This window comes from Mangifera indica, chromosome 9, assembly GCF_011075055.1.
Source record: "Mangifera indica cultivar Alphonso chromosome 9, CATAS_Mindica_2.1, whole genome shotgun sequence".
Taxonomy (NCBI): Eukaryota; Viridiplantae; Streptophyta; class Magnoliopsida; order Sapindales; family Anacardiaceae; genus Mangifera; species Mangifera indica.
This window is the reverse complement of record NC_058145.1, coordinates 16,152,454-16,170,768: the sequence shown is the minus strand read 5'-3', so window position 1 is coordinate 16,170,768 and position 18,315 is coordinate 16,152,454. Positions and strand designations below refer to the sequence as shown.

Below are 18,315 nucleotides of genomic sequence, written 5' to 3'. Positions count from 1 at the left end.
GTACTCATTCTATGCCACTGAAACATAAATCCTAAGCTCCTTCATTGCTAGGGTTTTTCAAACTTCACTAAGAATAAGTAATATTACAAATGACTCTATCTGTCTCTACTCCTTCTCTCTTATCTTCTTCCAGACTCAATCCTCTCATCTTCTCTAGACGCCGCCGTTCCATCAGGCTCCCTCAGTGGCATTTCAATGCTATCAAACCAAGGTTCTTTGGAGGTACCTGTTCCTGAGCAGTTTTATTTGCTTTTGTTTTCTTTGACTTGTATTGATGTTATTTTGACTAGAAAAATGTATTCTTGGTGTTATTCAGTTGCTGCAGCGGAGAATGCTGGGCTGCCAAAGTCATTTGACTTTACTTCAGAGGAAAGAATATACAATTGGTATTAAACAATTTTCTAATTGATATTTTTGGTTTTGCATATTCTTTAGTCTCAAAATCCTAGCTTCAACATTTTAAAGGAAGGTTCTAAAACATTTTGCGATTGTTAAGGCATACCAAGATACTATATGGTCACTTTGGTCTGGCTGAAGAATGATTTTTGTTAAGCATTAACATTATGTGACTGGGAATTTGAATCGTTATAAAACAAGGTGAGCGATTTCTTCAATAGAGCTGACAATTTAACATACTTTGGGTAGATTCTAAACAGACCAAGCCTCGAGGATAGATGGTAATAGTTAATTACATTGCCTCCTGGATTTTTTTTCTACTTTCCAGTCTATTTCCCAAGCCCTGAGGATAGATGGTTATGCTCGCTTGTTTTTGAACCCCATCTTTAAATTTGCTTGATTTTTATAATATATGTGTTCCAAAGTAATTTTTTAGTTACATGATATTTTTCAGATTGCCACATGCGTTACTCAATGGACCTTGGTTTTTTATCTAATTGCTCTGTGCATAGCTTTTGATAGTTGCTTCTTACATTTTTTTTTTCTCTCATGATATATTTCATTGTTGTTGCTAGGTGGGAGTCTCAAGGGTATTTTAAGCCAAACTGTGAATGGGGAAGTGATCCTTTTGTGATATCAATGCCACCTCCTAATGTAACTGGCTCTTTGCACATGGGCCATGCAATGTTTGTGACTCTTGAGGTTGTAAAGATGGTTTTTACAGACATTATACATGGTGTGAATCTTCATTATGTTTGATGTCTCCCTATATTTGTTGGGCTATGCATGCATATTCTTGCACATCTTGATTTTTCTTTCTTGCTCTCTTCTATATTTTTCATTCACTTTTTTTTTTTCTGTATTTATGCTGGTATTACAATGTGTTTGGTTTTCTTGAATTTCTAATGTTGACCTTGGGTATTTTGTTTATGTATGCTACCTAGTTAGCTTTATTAAACAAATTTATATATCTATTGTTTTATATTGCTCTGAGAACTGAGCTTACAATGGCTGAAGTTAGGCTGTAAGATCATAAAATGGTTTAATCTGTAAATGTGGCAAGTTTGATATCACCAACTGTGGCTACTTGATTCTGGTATAAAGATAGTAGGAGACAATGACAGGGTCATTAAATTTAGAGTTGTAATACAATGAAAGAGAAAAATTGATTTGATGCCTCTTAAGTTGAATGAATAGAATACAAGGATTTATGATGATGCTTGAGAGGAAGATGATGGATTTTTGTGGGATAGGGTTCATGTTCTTTCTTGTTTTTGAATTTGTAGTGTTGGAGGATATTGCAGCCTTCTTTTGTTAGAAAAAAATTAGAAGCTGTGGTTAGATGATTTTTGGGTTTGGTTTTCTTGTGATTGTAAGGGGTCTTGTTGAGTGGACTGTTGCTCCAGATTTTTTAAACTCTTTTCTGTCTGGTAGAAAAAAAACTGTGGAAATTGGCTGCAGCAACTTCACCATTTCATTTTTATAATTCTCTATAACCAAGCGCAATCGATTTATGTTCAAAAGGAATTTCCTGTTTTGTGCACTTGAAGCCTCCCTATAACCTTTGAATGCAGTCCTTTTAGTTTTAGATGCACCAAAAAGACAACCATTTTTTTTTTTTTTTGCAAAATATTGAGATGGTAGTTACATATCTAAATAGACAATTGCTGTTTTTTTTTTTTTGTCTTGCAAGTGTGCCAATTAAGAGCGCTAATAGAATTTTTTGGAAATCATTGCAACTGGTCAGACTGTACCCACCTTAGCGTGTGAATTTGTCGATGATTTAGATTGATGATCATAGATGTTTTCAGGGTTACAATTTGCATGTTCAATTTTAGGTTCACAACATTAATATTTTTATTGTACATTCTTTTCTCATTCTTTCATTCTTTGTGGTTTATTTTCTATAGTAATATTGGGAATCCTATATTGTTTATAACTCTGAATTAGATTGTTTCTTTTTTGAATCTCTATTCAAGCAATTCACTCAACACTGGATGATTTGGGTACATAATCCTTAAAAGATTTGTCAATTGATCTCCATGTGGACATTTGAAGTAACTTGTTCACCGTGGAAACCAACTAAAATAATGCCCTTATTGTGTCAAGTTAAAAACCAAGTGGACTTGTTTTCATTTATATTATATTGCTCTGCGTTTGATGATAAATATGGTCGTTTCCAAGTGGTTGCACGTTGTTAGAACCTGACCTTGAAGGCATACAACAGGAGGCATGGATCTCCTGTTGGGAGATTTGGTCAGGCAGAGAAGGTGGCAGTAGGGAGATTTTAGAAGATTTATATGATAGGGGAATCCCTTGCTAAGAGTGGAAGTTTGGAAGGTTAGTTATGGAAGGAGGAATAAAAGTGGAGAGTGAATGGTGAGAGGGCAGAGAGGTTTTTGTAATGGTTTGGACAGCCATTGGCTGATGGAGGTCCTATCTCCTCAAATTTCCAGTTCACCCTTCTTTCTTTCTTTGTTTACTTTTCATTTTTCTACTGCTTGGAGAATTGTGTGAATATCTGGATTTTCTGTGAATATATAATACAGCAGTAGGATTATACAGTCTTTCCTGGTGTTTGTTGCTTAAATTTCTGGTTTACTAATTACTTCTCTGTTATTGTGTTTGTTTGGCTGGGCTGCTAACACACATGATTTAAACTCTCTTCTCTTTTCTTTCCTTGTTTTCAAGAGTCAAGACCTATTTTAGTTAGAGATCGTGAATGCTTGTAATTCTATGTGCATCTTCTTGTCTTCACTTTGTATATTACACTTATTTACTTTTTACGGCATTTTTTGCTAGGATATTATGGTTAGATACCATCGAATGAAAGGTAGACCAACACTTTGGCTTCCAGGGACTGATCATGCAGGAATTGCAACTCAGGTATGTTGTCTAACCAAAAGGATCTACAATTACATCACTCTTTTTTTGTGTGCGGGTGTGTGTGTGTTTTACAGTGATCAATTTATGTGATCTTTTGTTGATTACCATCCATGTTGCAGCTATCAGTGGAAAAAGTTGTTATGCATGTAACAATTAATTTTTGCAAATCTTTGTTGACTTTTATCAATGTTTCAGTTTTTAATGGAATACATTTTTCAGTTGTTGTGTATACTATTGAATGAGGTATTGAAACTTTGTGATTAGGTGTCAGACATTTGGATTTTACAGATTTAAACCTTTTTTTTTGGGGATTATATGCTTTTTCTTTTTCTTGATGTGTTCAGTTGGTTGTGGAAAGAATGTTGGCATCTGAAGGAATAAAAAGAATGGAGATGAGTAGAGATGAATTCACCAAACGGGTTTGGGAGTGGAAAGAGAAGTATGTACCCATACTTTTATTCTTTCTGAAAATCTATGCTTTCGTTAAAAGTGGTTTAGACTCTGCTTGATGATTTGCTAAATCCATACTTGTATTGTATGACTCCTTACTGCTCCTTTAAGTTTAATGAACATTTAAATGGATAAACGTGTTTTGAATTACTGCTTTCCTTTCCTGTTTTAAGGGCATCTCATTTAGTTTTATATTTTGGTTGTGTTTAATAGTAAAAATCTCATCACTATCTTTAGTTTCTCTAATAAATGAATAGATCAATTAAAAAGTTTGAACATTTAACATTGAGAACTAGTAATTTAAACAAGTAAAAATTTAAACCAAGATATTTTATTTTCTTTGATCATGCTAAATTAATGGTTTTCTTTTAAGATAAAAAAGTTAGTTGTTCCTATGGTTTCTTTACAACAATTCTACTATTCTTCAAGTGAAAGCTAAAAAATTAAATTAACACTACCACACAAACATTTTGGAATAGAAACCTCTTTCCCACACCCATATAATCATTTCTAGTATCTCTACCAATTGTTGTGGCTGAAGATATTTGACTTTAAAAAGAATCTCAAAAGCAACCAAGCCACCAAAATCTGGCACATTCTATATCACACTTAGTGTGAAAAGTCATCCACATCTGCCCTTAATGCTGTGACTTAAGTTAACCATCCTCATACCAATGGAAAACATGATATCTTAAGTGCCAAATGCTATGATCTAATCCAGCCAATCTTTGCTGCTTCTGCCCATAGCATATAAATCTTTCCTTTCAAATATTTACTTTCTATAAAGATTATACATGTTGCTGCCCACCTCCATATCCCATGACTTGAGCGTCATTGGACTTAAAAGGCTTTGACATGGCATGGTTGATAGTGGTTGTTGATGATGATGGCAAACTTGCATGATTGATAATTGTTAGGTAATTGGTTCAAGCATTTAGAAAATATATGTGCAGATAATTCTTTGGACCCTGTCTTTTATTTTGTTATTCTTATAAATTTATTGTTGTCACCTTAACAACAGCTTATGGTCTCATGGAGGAAAAAATAGCTGATAATTTTCAAACCAAATACAGGGTTTACCCATTTGATTTCACACCTAAATTCTCAGATAGCTTGTGGAGTTTTGCCATATATATGTTATGATGTCCCTGGGTAGAGATCTCAATTCACTTTAATCTAATGGGAATGGTCAAAGTCCATATTTTGGGGATGTCTTTAAAAGGGTGTAACCACACAAATACTTTAGATATTAATGAACTAGAAATTAATTTTTTGTGTGTTAAGTTAGCTTTTGACTAGAAAGCTTAAGTCAATACGTAATGTCCTACTGTTATTAGCTCTAGCACCCCCCTTACTTTTTGGTTAAGCTACCTCCATCATTTGGAATACTATTGTTTGTTCCACTTGCCTAATTGTTGGTTTTTAAGGTTCTTTGTTTTTGAATTTACTACTATGATTTATTTATATGAATGGGTCATTTCTGAAATCTTTCTGCCTCTTTAATATGTCAAGGTATGGTGGAACCATTACCAATCAGATTAAGAGACTTGGTGCTTCTTGTGATTGGAGCAGAGAAAGGTTCACACTTGATGACCAGCTAAGTCGTAAGACAGATTTTCTTTCTAAAAGAACTCTAGCACACCAGAAAACATGCATAATTATTGAGGATAGTACATGATGTATGAAGTTTCAGGATGTGTAGATGTGCCAATCATGATTATAGCATTTATTGCTCAAACATTGTAGTATTTTGGATTTACCATGTGTTATTATATGTTCTGATATGCCATTCTTCAATTTTTTCAGGGGCTGTTATTGAGGCATTTATCAGGCTTCATGAGAAAGGATTAATCTATCAAGGTATAGACTGAAGTTCCTGTGAACATTATTCTTCTGGTACCGGGAACCTAGACCAAAGAAAATTTGTTAGTGATCTTTAGATTTGTACCAATCTTCATAAACTGTGGCCTCTGCTAGCAGGGTAGTACCATTTTATTTCTGCCCCTTTCAAAAGTATCAGATACTTAACTCCTAGCCCCTTTATAGTGCATTGGTCATTAGTATGGCTTACCTCACAAAAATGGAAAAATGTTTAAAGTGGAAACTTTTCATTGCCTTTTAGTTAATGAGGTTGTATAATTCAAATGCTTGCACTTGGCTCCTTATAAAAAATATCATACATTATAGCAGAATGTGATTACACTCATGACAAACATGTTTACATTTAAGACGTATATTATACTGTCCTTGATGTAGTAATATAAAAATATAATTTAATGCAAAAACAAAGCTTCAAATTCTAGCTCCTTGGGAGGCTGGCTTCTTGAATCTTCAATTATTGTTAGTTATGTATAGGCTTCCTTAAATGTAAACAAGTTAGTTACTTAACTTATTTCCCAGTGGAAAATTAAATTACTCTAAACTATATCTTAACAGTGCCTTTGATATGTTGATTTTAAGTGTAGTTCTGTAAATGTAACCAAATATTATTATCCTTCTACTGAGATAATAAAAAGAAAAGGGAACCAAAATTACTTCCCATTTTCTTCAATTCTTGACTAAAATGCATATGTTTTGGAGTTCTAGGAGGAAAAGATAATGGATACATTCCTTGCTATCTGGATTAATTACAATTTGGTGGTGACGAAAATTTAAAAAAAAAGGGTTTTTGATGCTAAGGATTATGGACATTTTGTTTTACTTTAACTTCGCAGATTACTGTGATTTGTTATATGTTTGAGTATGTAAGAGATATCTCACAATTTTAGGATATTAAATATTTTTGTTTTATAATTACCAATTTATGGATGATCAGTTGTTTATGAATTTACATTTCTTCCAGGGTCTTACATGGTTAACTGGTCTCCTAGTCTACAGACTGCAGTTTCAGATTTGGTATGGTTTGATTTCATGTGGATATTGTTCTTTTTAGTGTATTTTGTTTAAAGTAATAGTTTGACATAAACTTTTTTTTTTCCATCTTTATTGTGACAAGGAAGTTGAGTATTCTGAAGAGCCTGGTTTCCTGTATCATATTAAATATCGTGTTGCCGGAAGGTATATACCTGAGATTTGTGCATTCACATGGCCTCTAGGATAAACATGAAAAAAATGAATTTTTAAAGTGATAAAAGTTGAACTTCAAATTTTGGAATAATAAGTAACAGAGCATAAGATGCAAAATCTTATCCATCTCTCTGTTTGCTTCTTGAACCAATATTGTGAGAAGGGAGATATTTTTATATTGCAGCACAAATATATGTTGGATTTTGACACTTCAGCTTGTTTCGACAGTAGATCACTGTTTGGCTGTCTCTGTTTTGTCATTTGTCATGCAATTGAACATCCTCTATGTGATTCTCACATATTCTTTTGGATACTTCTAATATAAGTACATGTCTGTTACTTTTCAACGGTTGGTAATCTCTGCATATTGATGTTTAGATATGCTTTGCATGCAGTAATGATTTCTTGACTGTAGCAACAACACGCCCAGAGACTTTGTTTGGGGATGTAGCTATTGCAGTAAACCCAAAGGTAGGACAACTTTCTTTAAGTTGAACCAATTGTTCATAGATAGATGGGCCTGGCTTCTCAGAAATTACTTTGTGTATATTGTCAGCATGAGGATTCAACAGTTTTTGTTATGGTGCAGAGGTTCAATTATGCTACTAGTTACAATTACATAGATTCAATATCTAGAGTGATTGTACTCTATAGAATTTAACATCTTGATTTATATGAACCAATCCCTCTGATCAGCTTGGATCTCCATTTGCTTTATGCATCATTTTTAATTTAATTTACTTAAGAAGGTAGTGTATAGGGTTTAAACCTACATTCTGTTTTCTACATTTTTCACTCATATTGGGAAGTATGCTTGGTTCAGTAAATTATATCAAACTGAAACATTGGTTTATATTTGTTTCCCACTTTTTAAATCCATGCATTCTCTTAACAGTGGCTAGTTCCACAAGTTTAATCAATTCAGTTGGGTTTTTAAATCTATTGCATGGCTAATTACTTTAAACTTCAGTGTCTAGTTTGCAAAATCTACTATTTTTATAGCCTACAAGCAGTTTGCCTCTACCTTTCCTGCTGTATTCTCAAAATGTTTTTGGTGGATACCTTCATGCACATCTCCTCAAGGATGAGACATCTCATCATATGAATTTAGTGACATGGCTGATATAATTTGTTAATTGTTTGGTGCCCTTCTCCGAGAGTGTCATTTTGTCTTGTTACTTAATAATAAACAATTGTGGAATCAGTATTGAAACTGAAAAGATTTTTCATTATGAGCATGACTGCAATTTTCTGAATAATATGCTCAAGGTATTTAGAAAAGACTTCATGTGTCTTGCATCTTATCTGTCCAATTACATCCAGGAATATGTGAACTTATATTGAATGACAATTTAAGTTTGTCACCCGAGGGAGCTTATCATTTTGTGACTTCTGTTGTTTCTGGGTTTATCTAGGCATAAGTATTTTTTGTTTCATATGATGACCTAGATGGAGATTCTCTTCCATGAATCCAGCCAAATTTGGGCTTGTCCTGGTTTTTTTATGGGGTATTTCACCCCAAATTGTTTTCATTTGGTATATAAAATTTTTTCTTTTGTAAATATAACTTTATCCCACGTATTGAATGACAATTTATTGAAGCAAAATACCAATGAATTGTATCAGCATATTGCACAGAGTATTGGTGTGTCTGCATATATAAACTGGTCAACTATGCTTTATGATATGAAAATGCACAGATGTTATTAAGACTGTATAATCATGTACAACATATGTGCAAACTCTCAGAACACTCAGGTTCTCTTATCTAACTTTTACATATTCTAAGATATCAAGTCTGAAATGTTATCTTTTTTCTTATGCAGGATGATCGTTACGCCAAGTATATAGGTATGATGGCAATTGTACCTATGACATATGGTCGTCATGTCCCTATTCTATCTGCCAAGGTAAGAGCATTTGTTAACCATTTTTTTTATGATCATGTTTTACACTTTTTTTTAATTTTGCTAGTATGATTATAGCATTGTAATATTTCCTTCCACACTTCAACGAGTGGATTTACTGCCTGCAATGTAACATAAAAGCAATGCCCTAAAGTACTCAACTATTGTTGGAGTTATGAACAAGGTGTGGAATGCCAACTCTTTGCATTGAACTATTAGGTTGTAACTATTTAGTCAAGGACATTGATGGTTGATGACCTGACGTGAGGCTGCAGTTGTTGCTATTTTCATTTTGCCTGTAATAGTAAAGCAATAAAATGGGATGATTGGTTCCTTGAATGAGATTATTGAAATGGATGATTTGTTCCGTGATTGAGATGGGTCGATTCCAATTTAAGAGCTTCCCGTGCAATTTTTTTTTTTTTGTTTTAGGGGGGCCACGAGGGAGTTGTTTAATTTACCAGTTGTTTGTTCCTTAGATCTACTTTGAAAATATTACTGTAATAAACTGATATCTGTGTTATTGATCTTTCTTTTTTATGACAGTCTGTTGATAAAGAATTTGGGACTGGTGTGTTGAAGATAAGTCCTGGGCATGATCATAATGACTACTTTCTTGCAAGAAAACTTGGTCTCCCAATCCTGAATGTGATGAACAGGGATGGGACGCTTAATGATGTTGCTGGACTGTTCAGGTAATACTTTGGAATGAATTTATTACATCATTTTGGAATAATTCAAGATGGTTGTCAAACTGTTTTTGAATTGGAGAGAACTTTTTATGTTCTACTTAAATTATATGTCTATGACTATTGAACCTTAGTGGCCTGGATCGGTTTGAGGCAAGAAAGAAACTGTGGTCAGATCTTGAGGAGACAGGCTTAGCTGTGAAGAAAGAGCCTTATACTTTACGAGTTCCCAGATCCCAGCGTGGAGGAGAAGTACGTTAATGATGTTTTTAACCAACATGCTTCAGATTTCAAAACTGAAGAGAATAGATGTCTTTTTTACAGAATTTGTTAATAATGTTTGTTTCCTCTTATATTAGATAATAGAGCCACTAGTAAGCAAGCAGTGGTTTGTAACCATGCAGCCTTTAGCTGAAAAAGCCCTTCGTGCAGTTGAGAAAGGAGAACTAACCATTATGCCTGAAAGATTTGAGAAGGTATGTGTAGTGGAAAATTAAGTGGCTTCATTTGACTTCAACAGAGAGTAGATAAACTTTGTTTTATTTCTTTTTTCTTTGTGGCAATTTCCCAACCTCTATTTAGTGGTTTCCAGTTTTTGAGTCTACTTTATTGCTTAGGTGGACTTTAGCAGGTCTTCCCTAGTGATTCTTTACCAACATCATTTATGCTGATTTATCAACTTAAAAAAAATTCATGTAATCACCTTTTGCACTAGCCCTGCAACAGCAACTGTTTATTTAACCATAAACTGGCTACTCAATGCCTTCTCTTAGATCAGTATTTTTTCATGATTACAGATTTACAATCACTGGCTATCAAATATTAAAGATTGGTGTATAAGCAGACAGCTTTGGTGGGGGCACCGTATACCAGTTTGGTATATTGTTGGAAAAGACTGTGAAGAGGAATATATAGTTGCTAGGAATGCTGATGAAGCTCTTGAGAAAGCTCGTGAAAATTATGGAAAAAATGTGGAAATATATCAGGATCCAGATGTTCTTGACACCTGGTTTTCAAGGTTATTTAAACAACTAGATTTTCTCTTAAAACTCGTGGACTTTTGCTAAATAAGTTCATTTTGCCTATGTTTATTTCTAACACCTAATTCTAGTCTTTTTCCTTTTAAAATTTAATTGGTTCAATAAACTGATAAATACATTAAAAAAAAAATTATGATTATAATCATATATTTTATTTTCAAGAAGACAAAGAAACACAGTTTTCAATGCATTGAAATCATAAAAAATATATTTACTTGTGTACCCTTCACATGTGCCCTTTATGACATAGTTGGACCAACCATAAAAAGAAGTTTCATTGTTTTGTTAAATTAGTTTTGCCATTTGTATTTTCTGCAACTCATTTTCTCTTCTTCTGCACCTCCTACATACTATGGTCTTATTCTTTAAAAAGTTTACTAGTCCATGCCAACACTTTGTGATGATTGTGAGAAAGGAGGGAACTTTTCTTCCTCTTATTCATTTCAATAGTTACAGGTCAAGTTATATACAAGGAACAGAACCCAAAATCTGAATGAATCTGACCAGAAGCCACATAACCACACTACTCACCTAGGCTAAACACTTCACCCACCTAAACTTTCAACCATCTACAACAGTCACACTCCCCCTCAAGATGGAGCATGTGTATTGTTCATGCCCATCTTGCAAAGACAATTATTATATACTTAATATTGATGCACTTTAAATGATTTGTGTCAGCCTGTCAGTTTCATCTTAGAATTGAGCTATGATTTCTTAGTAGGCTCATTCAAGCACTAATCCAAAAAGGAAGAAACTAATTATAGAGTTGGCCTAAAATTTCAAGTTTGGTGATTTGGATCTCTCTTGGTTATGTAGATTGAAGAAATTTTGCTAAGAAGTAAGTGTCAAATTCAATAAGAGTTAACCGATCACTTGTATTATATGGGATTGATGTGGTTATGTTTAGGGTTGTATTCGAATCGAGCCGAGTTCAACTTCGACTTGATTTGCATGAAACTGAGCTCAAATTCACTTCAAATGAGCTTGAGCTTGACTCGTTTCAAAAGAGTCGAGCTCAATTTCAGTTCGAGCATGTGCACGAATCGAATTTTTAACTAGCTCGTTATTAAAATGATGTCGTTTTAATATATATTTGTCAAAACAATGTTGTTTTGTATCAAAATTTTTAGCTCGCGAGCTTGATGAGCTAAAAGCCCCAAAGCTTGAGCTCGAGTTAAAAAATGTTGAACTTTCAAGCTCAAGCTCAAGCTCGTTTGAGCTTAGTCGTTTCGAGCTTGTTTGAGCCGAGCTCGAGTTCAAATAAACTCGGTTCGAATACAGCCTTTGGTTGAAACTCTTAGATAACAAAGAAAAAGAAAAAAAAATAATAGAAGTGATCAGGTAAACTTGTGAAGGCTCTTATAAGAATTATTGTTCACAGTTGACTGCCTTCTCTTTGATAATGTACACATTAATTTTTTCTATGCAAGAGATGCATATCCGTACTGATCAAATATTGCTTACTTTCATCTGCAGTGCGCTATGGCCTTTCAGTACTCTTGGGTGGCCAGATGTGTCTGCTGAAGACTTTAGGAAGTTTTATCCAACAACGATGCTTGAAACTGGGTATGTGTCTTCTACTGTTATCCTTGATTTTTCTTTGTTGGAATTTTTGTAAACACAATTGAATAATTATTCCATTTTAAGTAATAAGGCCAAATTTAAGACTATGTTAAGAACCCAACAAGGTTCCGATTCTCAACCAAAATAAACTAAGTAAATGACAGAAAAACAATATGATATTTGCAATATTTGTTGAATGTTGGCTGTGAATACAAGAATAACAAGTCTATCTCCCGCACACAAGTAAGAAAAACCGAAACATCCCTCTTCTGGCTATTCAAGAGGTCGGAATCTCTCCAGAATTGCTAGCTTGAGGCTAGACACTCTCCCAAAATCAGCCGAAGCTGCCTATAACTTTTCCAGAAAAGTCCTCCCCTTCTCTCAGCCTCCAATTCCCTTTTTATCCTCTTCCTCCGACTACCCAAGATTGTTTCTGCCATGTGTATTTCCTTTTTCCCAGTGGTCCTTACTTCCTTCTCCTGCCTTGCTTCTGCTTTGTGCCACTGTGCCACACAGTCCTAACAAACTATAATGGGAATGTTGCTTTACATAGCATAGCTAGATTGAGTTTGAAGCTTCCATTGAAAGCAAATTAGGGACGGGTATTGTTTGAATGACAATTCTTACTTGCTCTAGAAACATATTATAAATTATGTGTCTTTCATAATGAGATATTGTGAAATACCCTGTAAATTATAGATCATGATGTGCAACATCAGAATGTACAGTGGAGAGGTGAGGCACAGATGTAACACTCAAACCCTATTTAATATCCCTATGTTGAAGCAGGCACATATCTTATGTTTTGTTTGACCTCAGTCTGTTGTTTCTGAGAACTTTTGAAATGATATGCTTCTTTTGTTTTTTTTTTAAAAAAAGGCTGTAACTGGTTCATGAATTTAAACCCGGCATCTCATGTTTGTTGGTGGCAACACTTGTCTCATGTTTGGTCAGGCATGACATATTGTTCTTTTGGGTGGCAAGAATGGTCATGATGGGAATTGAGTTCACAGGGACAGTTCCATTTTCATATGTTTATCTTCATGGCCTGATTCGAGACTCCCAAGTGAGTAAATTTCACAGGCAAAATCACTGTTTCAACATTGATATTCAATCTAGTTAAGTGGCCATTCTGTTCTTCAAAATGGCTTGTTAGAATTGTAATGCTAAATTATTTCAGGGGAGAAAAATGTCAAAAACATTAGGAAATGTGATAGATCCACTTGATACAATCAAGGAGTTTGGCACGGATGCCTTACGGTTCACTCTTGCTTTAGGAACTGCTGGTCAGGTTTGTCTTAAATTCTTAATACTGCAACATTAAGGCTACATGTCAATAGTTTAATAATGAAAATCTGCATCTTGTGAAGGTGCTGCGTTTACAAGCATATGGTCTCTGGTTGTGGAAGCATTCTTCCTTGTCATCTGATTTCTCATACTTTTCTTCCAGGATCTCAATTTGTCAACTGAGAGATTGACCTCAAACAAGGCTTTCACCAATAAGTTATGGAATGCTGGCAAGTTTGTTTTGCAGAATTTGCCTAGTCAGAGTGATACATCTGCTTGGGAAACCATATTGTCTTATAAGGTTTGCTCTTCCTTACATTTTAGGAATTGTAGAGATGAATGATCCTTTGATTGAAGAGCATGTACATCCTGTGACAAAGAAAAACAAAATATTTTCACATACCAAGAACTGTCAGATTAACAAAATCACCAACTGTATGAGAATTTCTGATGACTTTTTTATTAAAAAATTGTGCTTCAGGATAAGATTTGATTAATATTAAATACATCATTTCTTCCATCTCATATTGCTTCAAAATTGTATGGTTTCAAACCACATCTTTAACTGATGCCTCATGTTTAAGCAAATTATTGTTTTGCCGACAGCAATCGGTGTAGATGTGGGTGAGAAAGACGAGAAAAAATAGAGTTAAAAAAAAAACAAAGATAAGGAAAGGAACTACAACAACTTAAAACTTCTTTTCCTTTCTTTTTTCTGATGTGTGATTTTCCAGTATTAGTATTGAGTGCCAAACCACACTTTTTTAAGGTCACCTCAAGTTATCTATCTCTTCTGTACTAACCTACCTTATACCGTGGCTTGAATGTGGGAAGACTTGTGATTTTAAGATTCACCAAAAACTTTTTAAATTTGTCTATTGAATAATACTATTATTCAATAAATAGTCGTGTAGCTATATGTTTACCACATCATTTCCATAATAGAAATTTTGTAATAACTTTTGGGTTATGGAGTGTCACTTCACTGTTGTGGCAATTTATATGTTGAAGGCAGTATCTTATTCTTTAAACTTATAAAATTTTTTTTCTCCTTCAGTTTGACAATGAAGTGTCCCTGCATGGTGCACCCTTACCAGAATCTTGGGTGGTAAGAAAATCGTTACGGTGTATTTTCTGGTTTGCCAGCTTATTTGAATCCCTATATTTAACAAATAACTTCCTTGCAATGTGTTATCCAATTTTTTTGGTGTTGACTGCAAAATGATTATATAAAAAACACATCAAATAATTGTGTTTAATTTTCAGGTATCAAAACTTCATATGCTTGTAGATACTGTCACTGCAAGCTATGACAAATTTTTCTTTGGAGAGGTTGGAAGAGAAATATATGATTTCTTTTGGAGCGATTATGCTGATTGGTATGTTCAACAACTTGAAATTTTTATTTTGGACAATATGGTTCATATGCAGTTATATTATCTTATTCTTTTTTTTAGCCAGTTTTATGCTTAATTTTCCTATGCCTGTGGGTGTGCACTCACTAGATCCTGAGAGTTGGGAAAACTTAAGGTTATTAGGATATACATTCATTAGTTGAAGTTGGTATATCTTCTCAGCATGTATGATTATGTCTAAATCTGAGATACCATTCACACATTATTTAAAAATTTTACATAATATTCATGTTGCAAAGATTTACTGTTTTCCCCCTCTCCAGGTACATTGAGGCCAGTAAAGCTCGCCTATACCACTCTGGACATGATTCAGAGGCTTTACTAGCACAGGCAGTTCTATTGTATGTTTTTGAAAACATACTAAAATTGCTACATCCATTCATGCCATTTGTAACTGAGGAACTGTGGCAGGTAATGAATTTTCTTATAACCAAGGAAATTCTTTTGAAATTTGAACTGTAATCTTACCTTTGACAAAAAGGTAAATTTGACTATTACCAAGGTATAAGTAAATTTGACAAAAAGGAAAAAGGGTCCAAATACTTTCAATGCTCTAAGGCTAACATAAAATAGAGCAAAAGTTATTCCATAAATACCTAATTCCAATTGATATTATATGCAAAGGTCTGATAATGATTTTGCCTTTTTCTTTTATTTTCTCTTAGTGGATTCTTTTCTCCTTTCTCACCCTTGGGTAATTGGTTTTCTGTGAATGGTATTGTTTTGACCCCTCTCTACGTTTTAATCTATAACAGGCACTTCCAAGCCGGAAAGAAGCCCTGATAGTATCATCTTGGCCCCAGAATTCTCTTCCAAGGATTTTGAACTCAATAAAAAGATTTGAAAATCTACAAGCACTGGTAAGTTAGTTTTTGTTTCTCTCGTTTCACCTCCAAGCCTGAATCCTTTCAATTTCAATGTTATTTTTTGTTCTCAATGTTTTTATATTTTTGAGATAGACTAGAGCAATTCGGAATGCTCGAGCTGAATATTCTGTTGAGCCAGCAAAGCGTATATCTGCATCAATAGTTGCAAATGAAGATGTCATCCAGTATATATCTGTAAGTCAATCTGGTTACCTGGCCATTATCTTGCTGGATGAACCATTTGTTCTGTTTACTACTATGCAGCCTGATTTCAGTCGGTATTAAATTTGCTGTGCCAATATGCATGCTATATGGCCAAGTTAGTCTGCTTGCTACTTGGCTAAATGTTAAGGCCAAGTTGGAAATAAAGTCATGTTCATCAAGCTGATAGACATTCCAGTTATGCATATATTTGACTCCATGTATTGTGTATCTGTTTATGCAGAAAGAGAAGGAGGTTTTAGCTCTCCTATGCAGACTGGATTTGCAAAATTTACATTTTGCTGAATCTCCACCGGGTATCTTTACTTCCAAAATCAGTTTCTCTTCCTGGCATTTTTGCTATGATTGATTTATGGATGTGTAACCATTGTGTGTTTAAATGCTACTGTACTTCAGAGGATGCAAATCAATCAGTCCACCTTGTTGCCAGTGAAGGACTGGAGGCATATCTACCCCTTGCTGATATGGTAGATATTTCTGCTGAAGTCCAGCGCCTTTCCAGACGCCTTTCAAAGATGCAATCGGAGTATGAAGGACTTGTAGCTCGCCTCAGTTCCTCCAAAGTATGGACTTCGTTACTCTTTTTTGTGACAAATACTTGTATACATGCATAAACACAAAGTCATCTACATGTGTAACAAATACTTAACAAAAACGTATAAGCACAAAATTATCGACATTTGTAATATATACTTAAATACTTGCACAAGCGCAAAGTCATATTCATGTCCTTGAATTCAGATGAGCATTTATGCAGAACTAAATCCATGTAGTTGTTTTTAGTGGAGAATTCACATGCACAAATATTATAGAACATTCAATTTAGATACACAAAGCTCAAAGCTCATATACAGGAACTAGTTTGAAAGAGGGCTCATCAATTTTTTTTTTTTTTTTGGAGATAGTTGTTACTAGCTTTGCCATGACGACTATTTGATCTTATTTACATAATTACACCTAGAATTTTGAAACTGGGGTTTCATTTCTGAAAGAACTAAAGGGGTAGATTATGTTCCGGTAGTCCTTTCATGCTGTTTAAATTCTTTTAAAAAAAAGAGATTTATATATATATATATATATATTCAAACAAAGAAGATTTTGCTTGCTATCTCTTGCTTGAAAGAAGGCTGCTGGCTACAGAGCCGAAGCTCATTCCTCTGTAGAGATTGTTAGATCTCTGGCAATTGGTTAATCAATGAATAGAGGCTTTTGTACATCTTTTTTATTGCTTCACTTGCGGGAGCATGTATTTTTCTGTATGTTATGGCTTTTGAGTTGTTTTGCTCTGTGCAGTTCATAGAAAAAGCTCCTGAGGATGTTGTTCGTGGGGTTCAAGAAAAAGCAGCAGAAGCAGAAGAGAAAATAAACCTAACAAAGAACCGTTTGGAGTTTCTTCAGTCAACTGTCTTGGTAACAAAATAAACTCATCATTATTGGCTTTGGTTACATTTACCCTCCAGAACCAAGCTGATAAATAATGGTTTATCGATATTTTGACAATCGCTGATGAACCATTCAAAGAACAAGCGGAGCAATGACTGACCCGGCTCAACGAGAACTTTGCATGAATGGCGGCTGTCTACTTGCCTTTGTAAGAGTTGAAGCACAACAGACCTATTACTGTGATTATCGACCGTCTTATTATGATTTTAGCCGATGATTTGGGTAATTTTAACTAGTTAGTTACCAATGAGCTATTCTGCTATATGTACGAGGACACTGTCCACCGATGTTCACTTTCATATCTTATCTTATCACCAACATAGTTGGGTAATTTTGTTATAATCAATACTCTTATTATAATTAGGATAAATCAAATTAGAATTCATATTTCTACAAATAAAAGATCTTCAACAATTTCATATCTTATCTTATCACCAACATAGTTAGAGATGTATATTTTTTTTTAAAGAGAGATTTGTTATTATTAATTCCTCACGTGATGATTTCAACTAATAGTTGATAATTTTAGTAAGGTTGATAAATACCAATTTCTTTTCTGTTTTTTTTATTTCAATTTCTATATGACTACTTTGACGTCTTGTTAAGTAGAATTATTTTTACTTTGTTAGCATTTTTAGCTTAAATTTGTAAAATCTCAATGTATATAAATCAAACTTTACTCAAATTCAGGAGTAAATATGTATATGTAGTCAAAATTTTGTATTTCAAGTAATGTGAGTGATGATGCATGAATACCATATTAGTTCTAGACTAATATAATAAAAAATTACTTTCATATCATTAATATAAGGTAGACATGCAACCAACTTAGGAAAATTGATAAATTATTTCTTAAAATTACTAAAATTCATTATAAATTAAAAAAAAAATCTTTAAAAAATCTAAATTTCCATAAATTTGATGGTTATAAAATTATAAATACTAGTAGGCAGACCTCACTAAGATCAAATTAATTTACAATTCTTTCGGAAAAAAGAAAAAAATATGAAATTCTTTTCAATCTATATGGTTCTTTTACTTGTCTTCCTCGTCGCATCAGGTAAAATTAAATTTAAAATAAG

General features: G+C 33.8%; 1 protein-coding gene across 5 annotated transcripts; it reads left to right on the top strand.

Annotated features, from left to right (window-relative positions):
• On the top strand, window positions 1-17,659 carry LOC123226105 (valine--tRNA ligase, chloroplastic/mitochondrial 2). 5 transcript variants are annotated; one of them, XM_044650587.1, is made up of 28 exons: window positions 1-222; window positions 317-386; window positions 972-1,098; window positions 3,199-3,282; window positions 3,627-3,721; window positions 5,245-5,336; window positions 5,539-5,592; window positions 6,575-6,627; window positions 6,728-6,789; window positions 7,194-7,269; window positions 8,625-8,708; window positions 9,252-9,400; window positions 9,529-9,646; window positions 9,754-9,870; window positions 10,192-10,412; window positions 11,914-12,003; window positions 12,955-13,066; window positions 13,181-13,291; window positions 13,451-13,588; window positions 14,345-14,395; window positions 14,554-14,666; window positions 14,966-15,113; window positions 15,458-15,562; window positions 15,662-15,763; window positions 16,014-16,076; window positions 16,183-16,353; window positions 17,084-17,200; window positions 17,312-17,659. In XM_044650587.1, exons 1-28 carry the CDS (start codon window positions 90-92, stop codon window positions 17,330-17,332), a joined length of 2,877 nt encoding a protein of 958 aa, XP_044506522.1. In that variant the 5' UTR covers window positions 1-89; the 3' UTR covers window positions 17,333-17,659. The 5 variants fall into 5 exon arrangements, with proteins under 5 accessions (XP_044506522.1, XP_044506521.1, XP_044506523.1 ...); XM_044650586.1 differs by having other exon boundaries at window positions 16,014-16,086; window positions 16,187-16,353; XM_044650588.1 differs by having other exon boundaries at window positions 16,014-16,086; window positions 16,187-16,353; window positions 17,084-17,659.
• The last annotated feature ends 656 nt before the right edge of the window (window positions 17,660-18,315 follow it).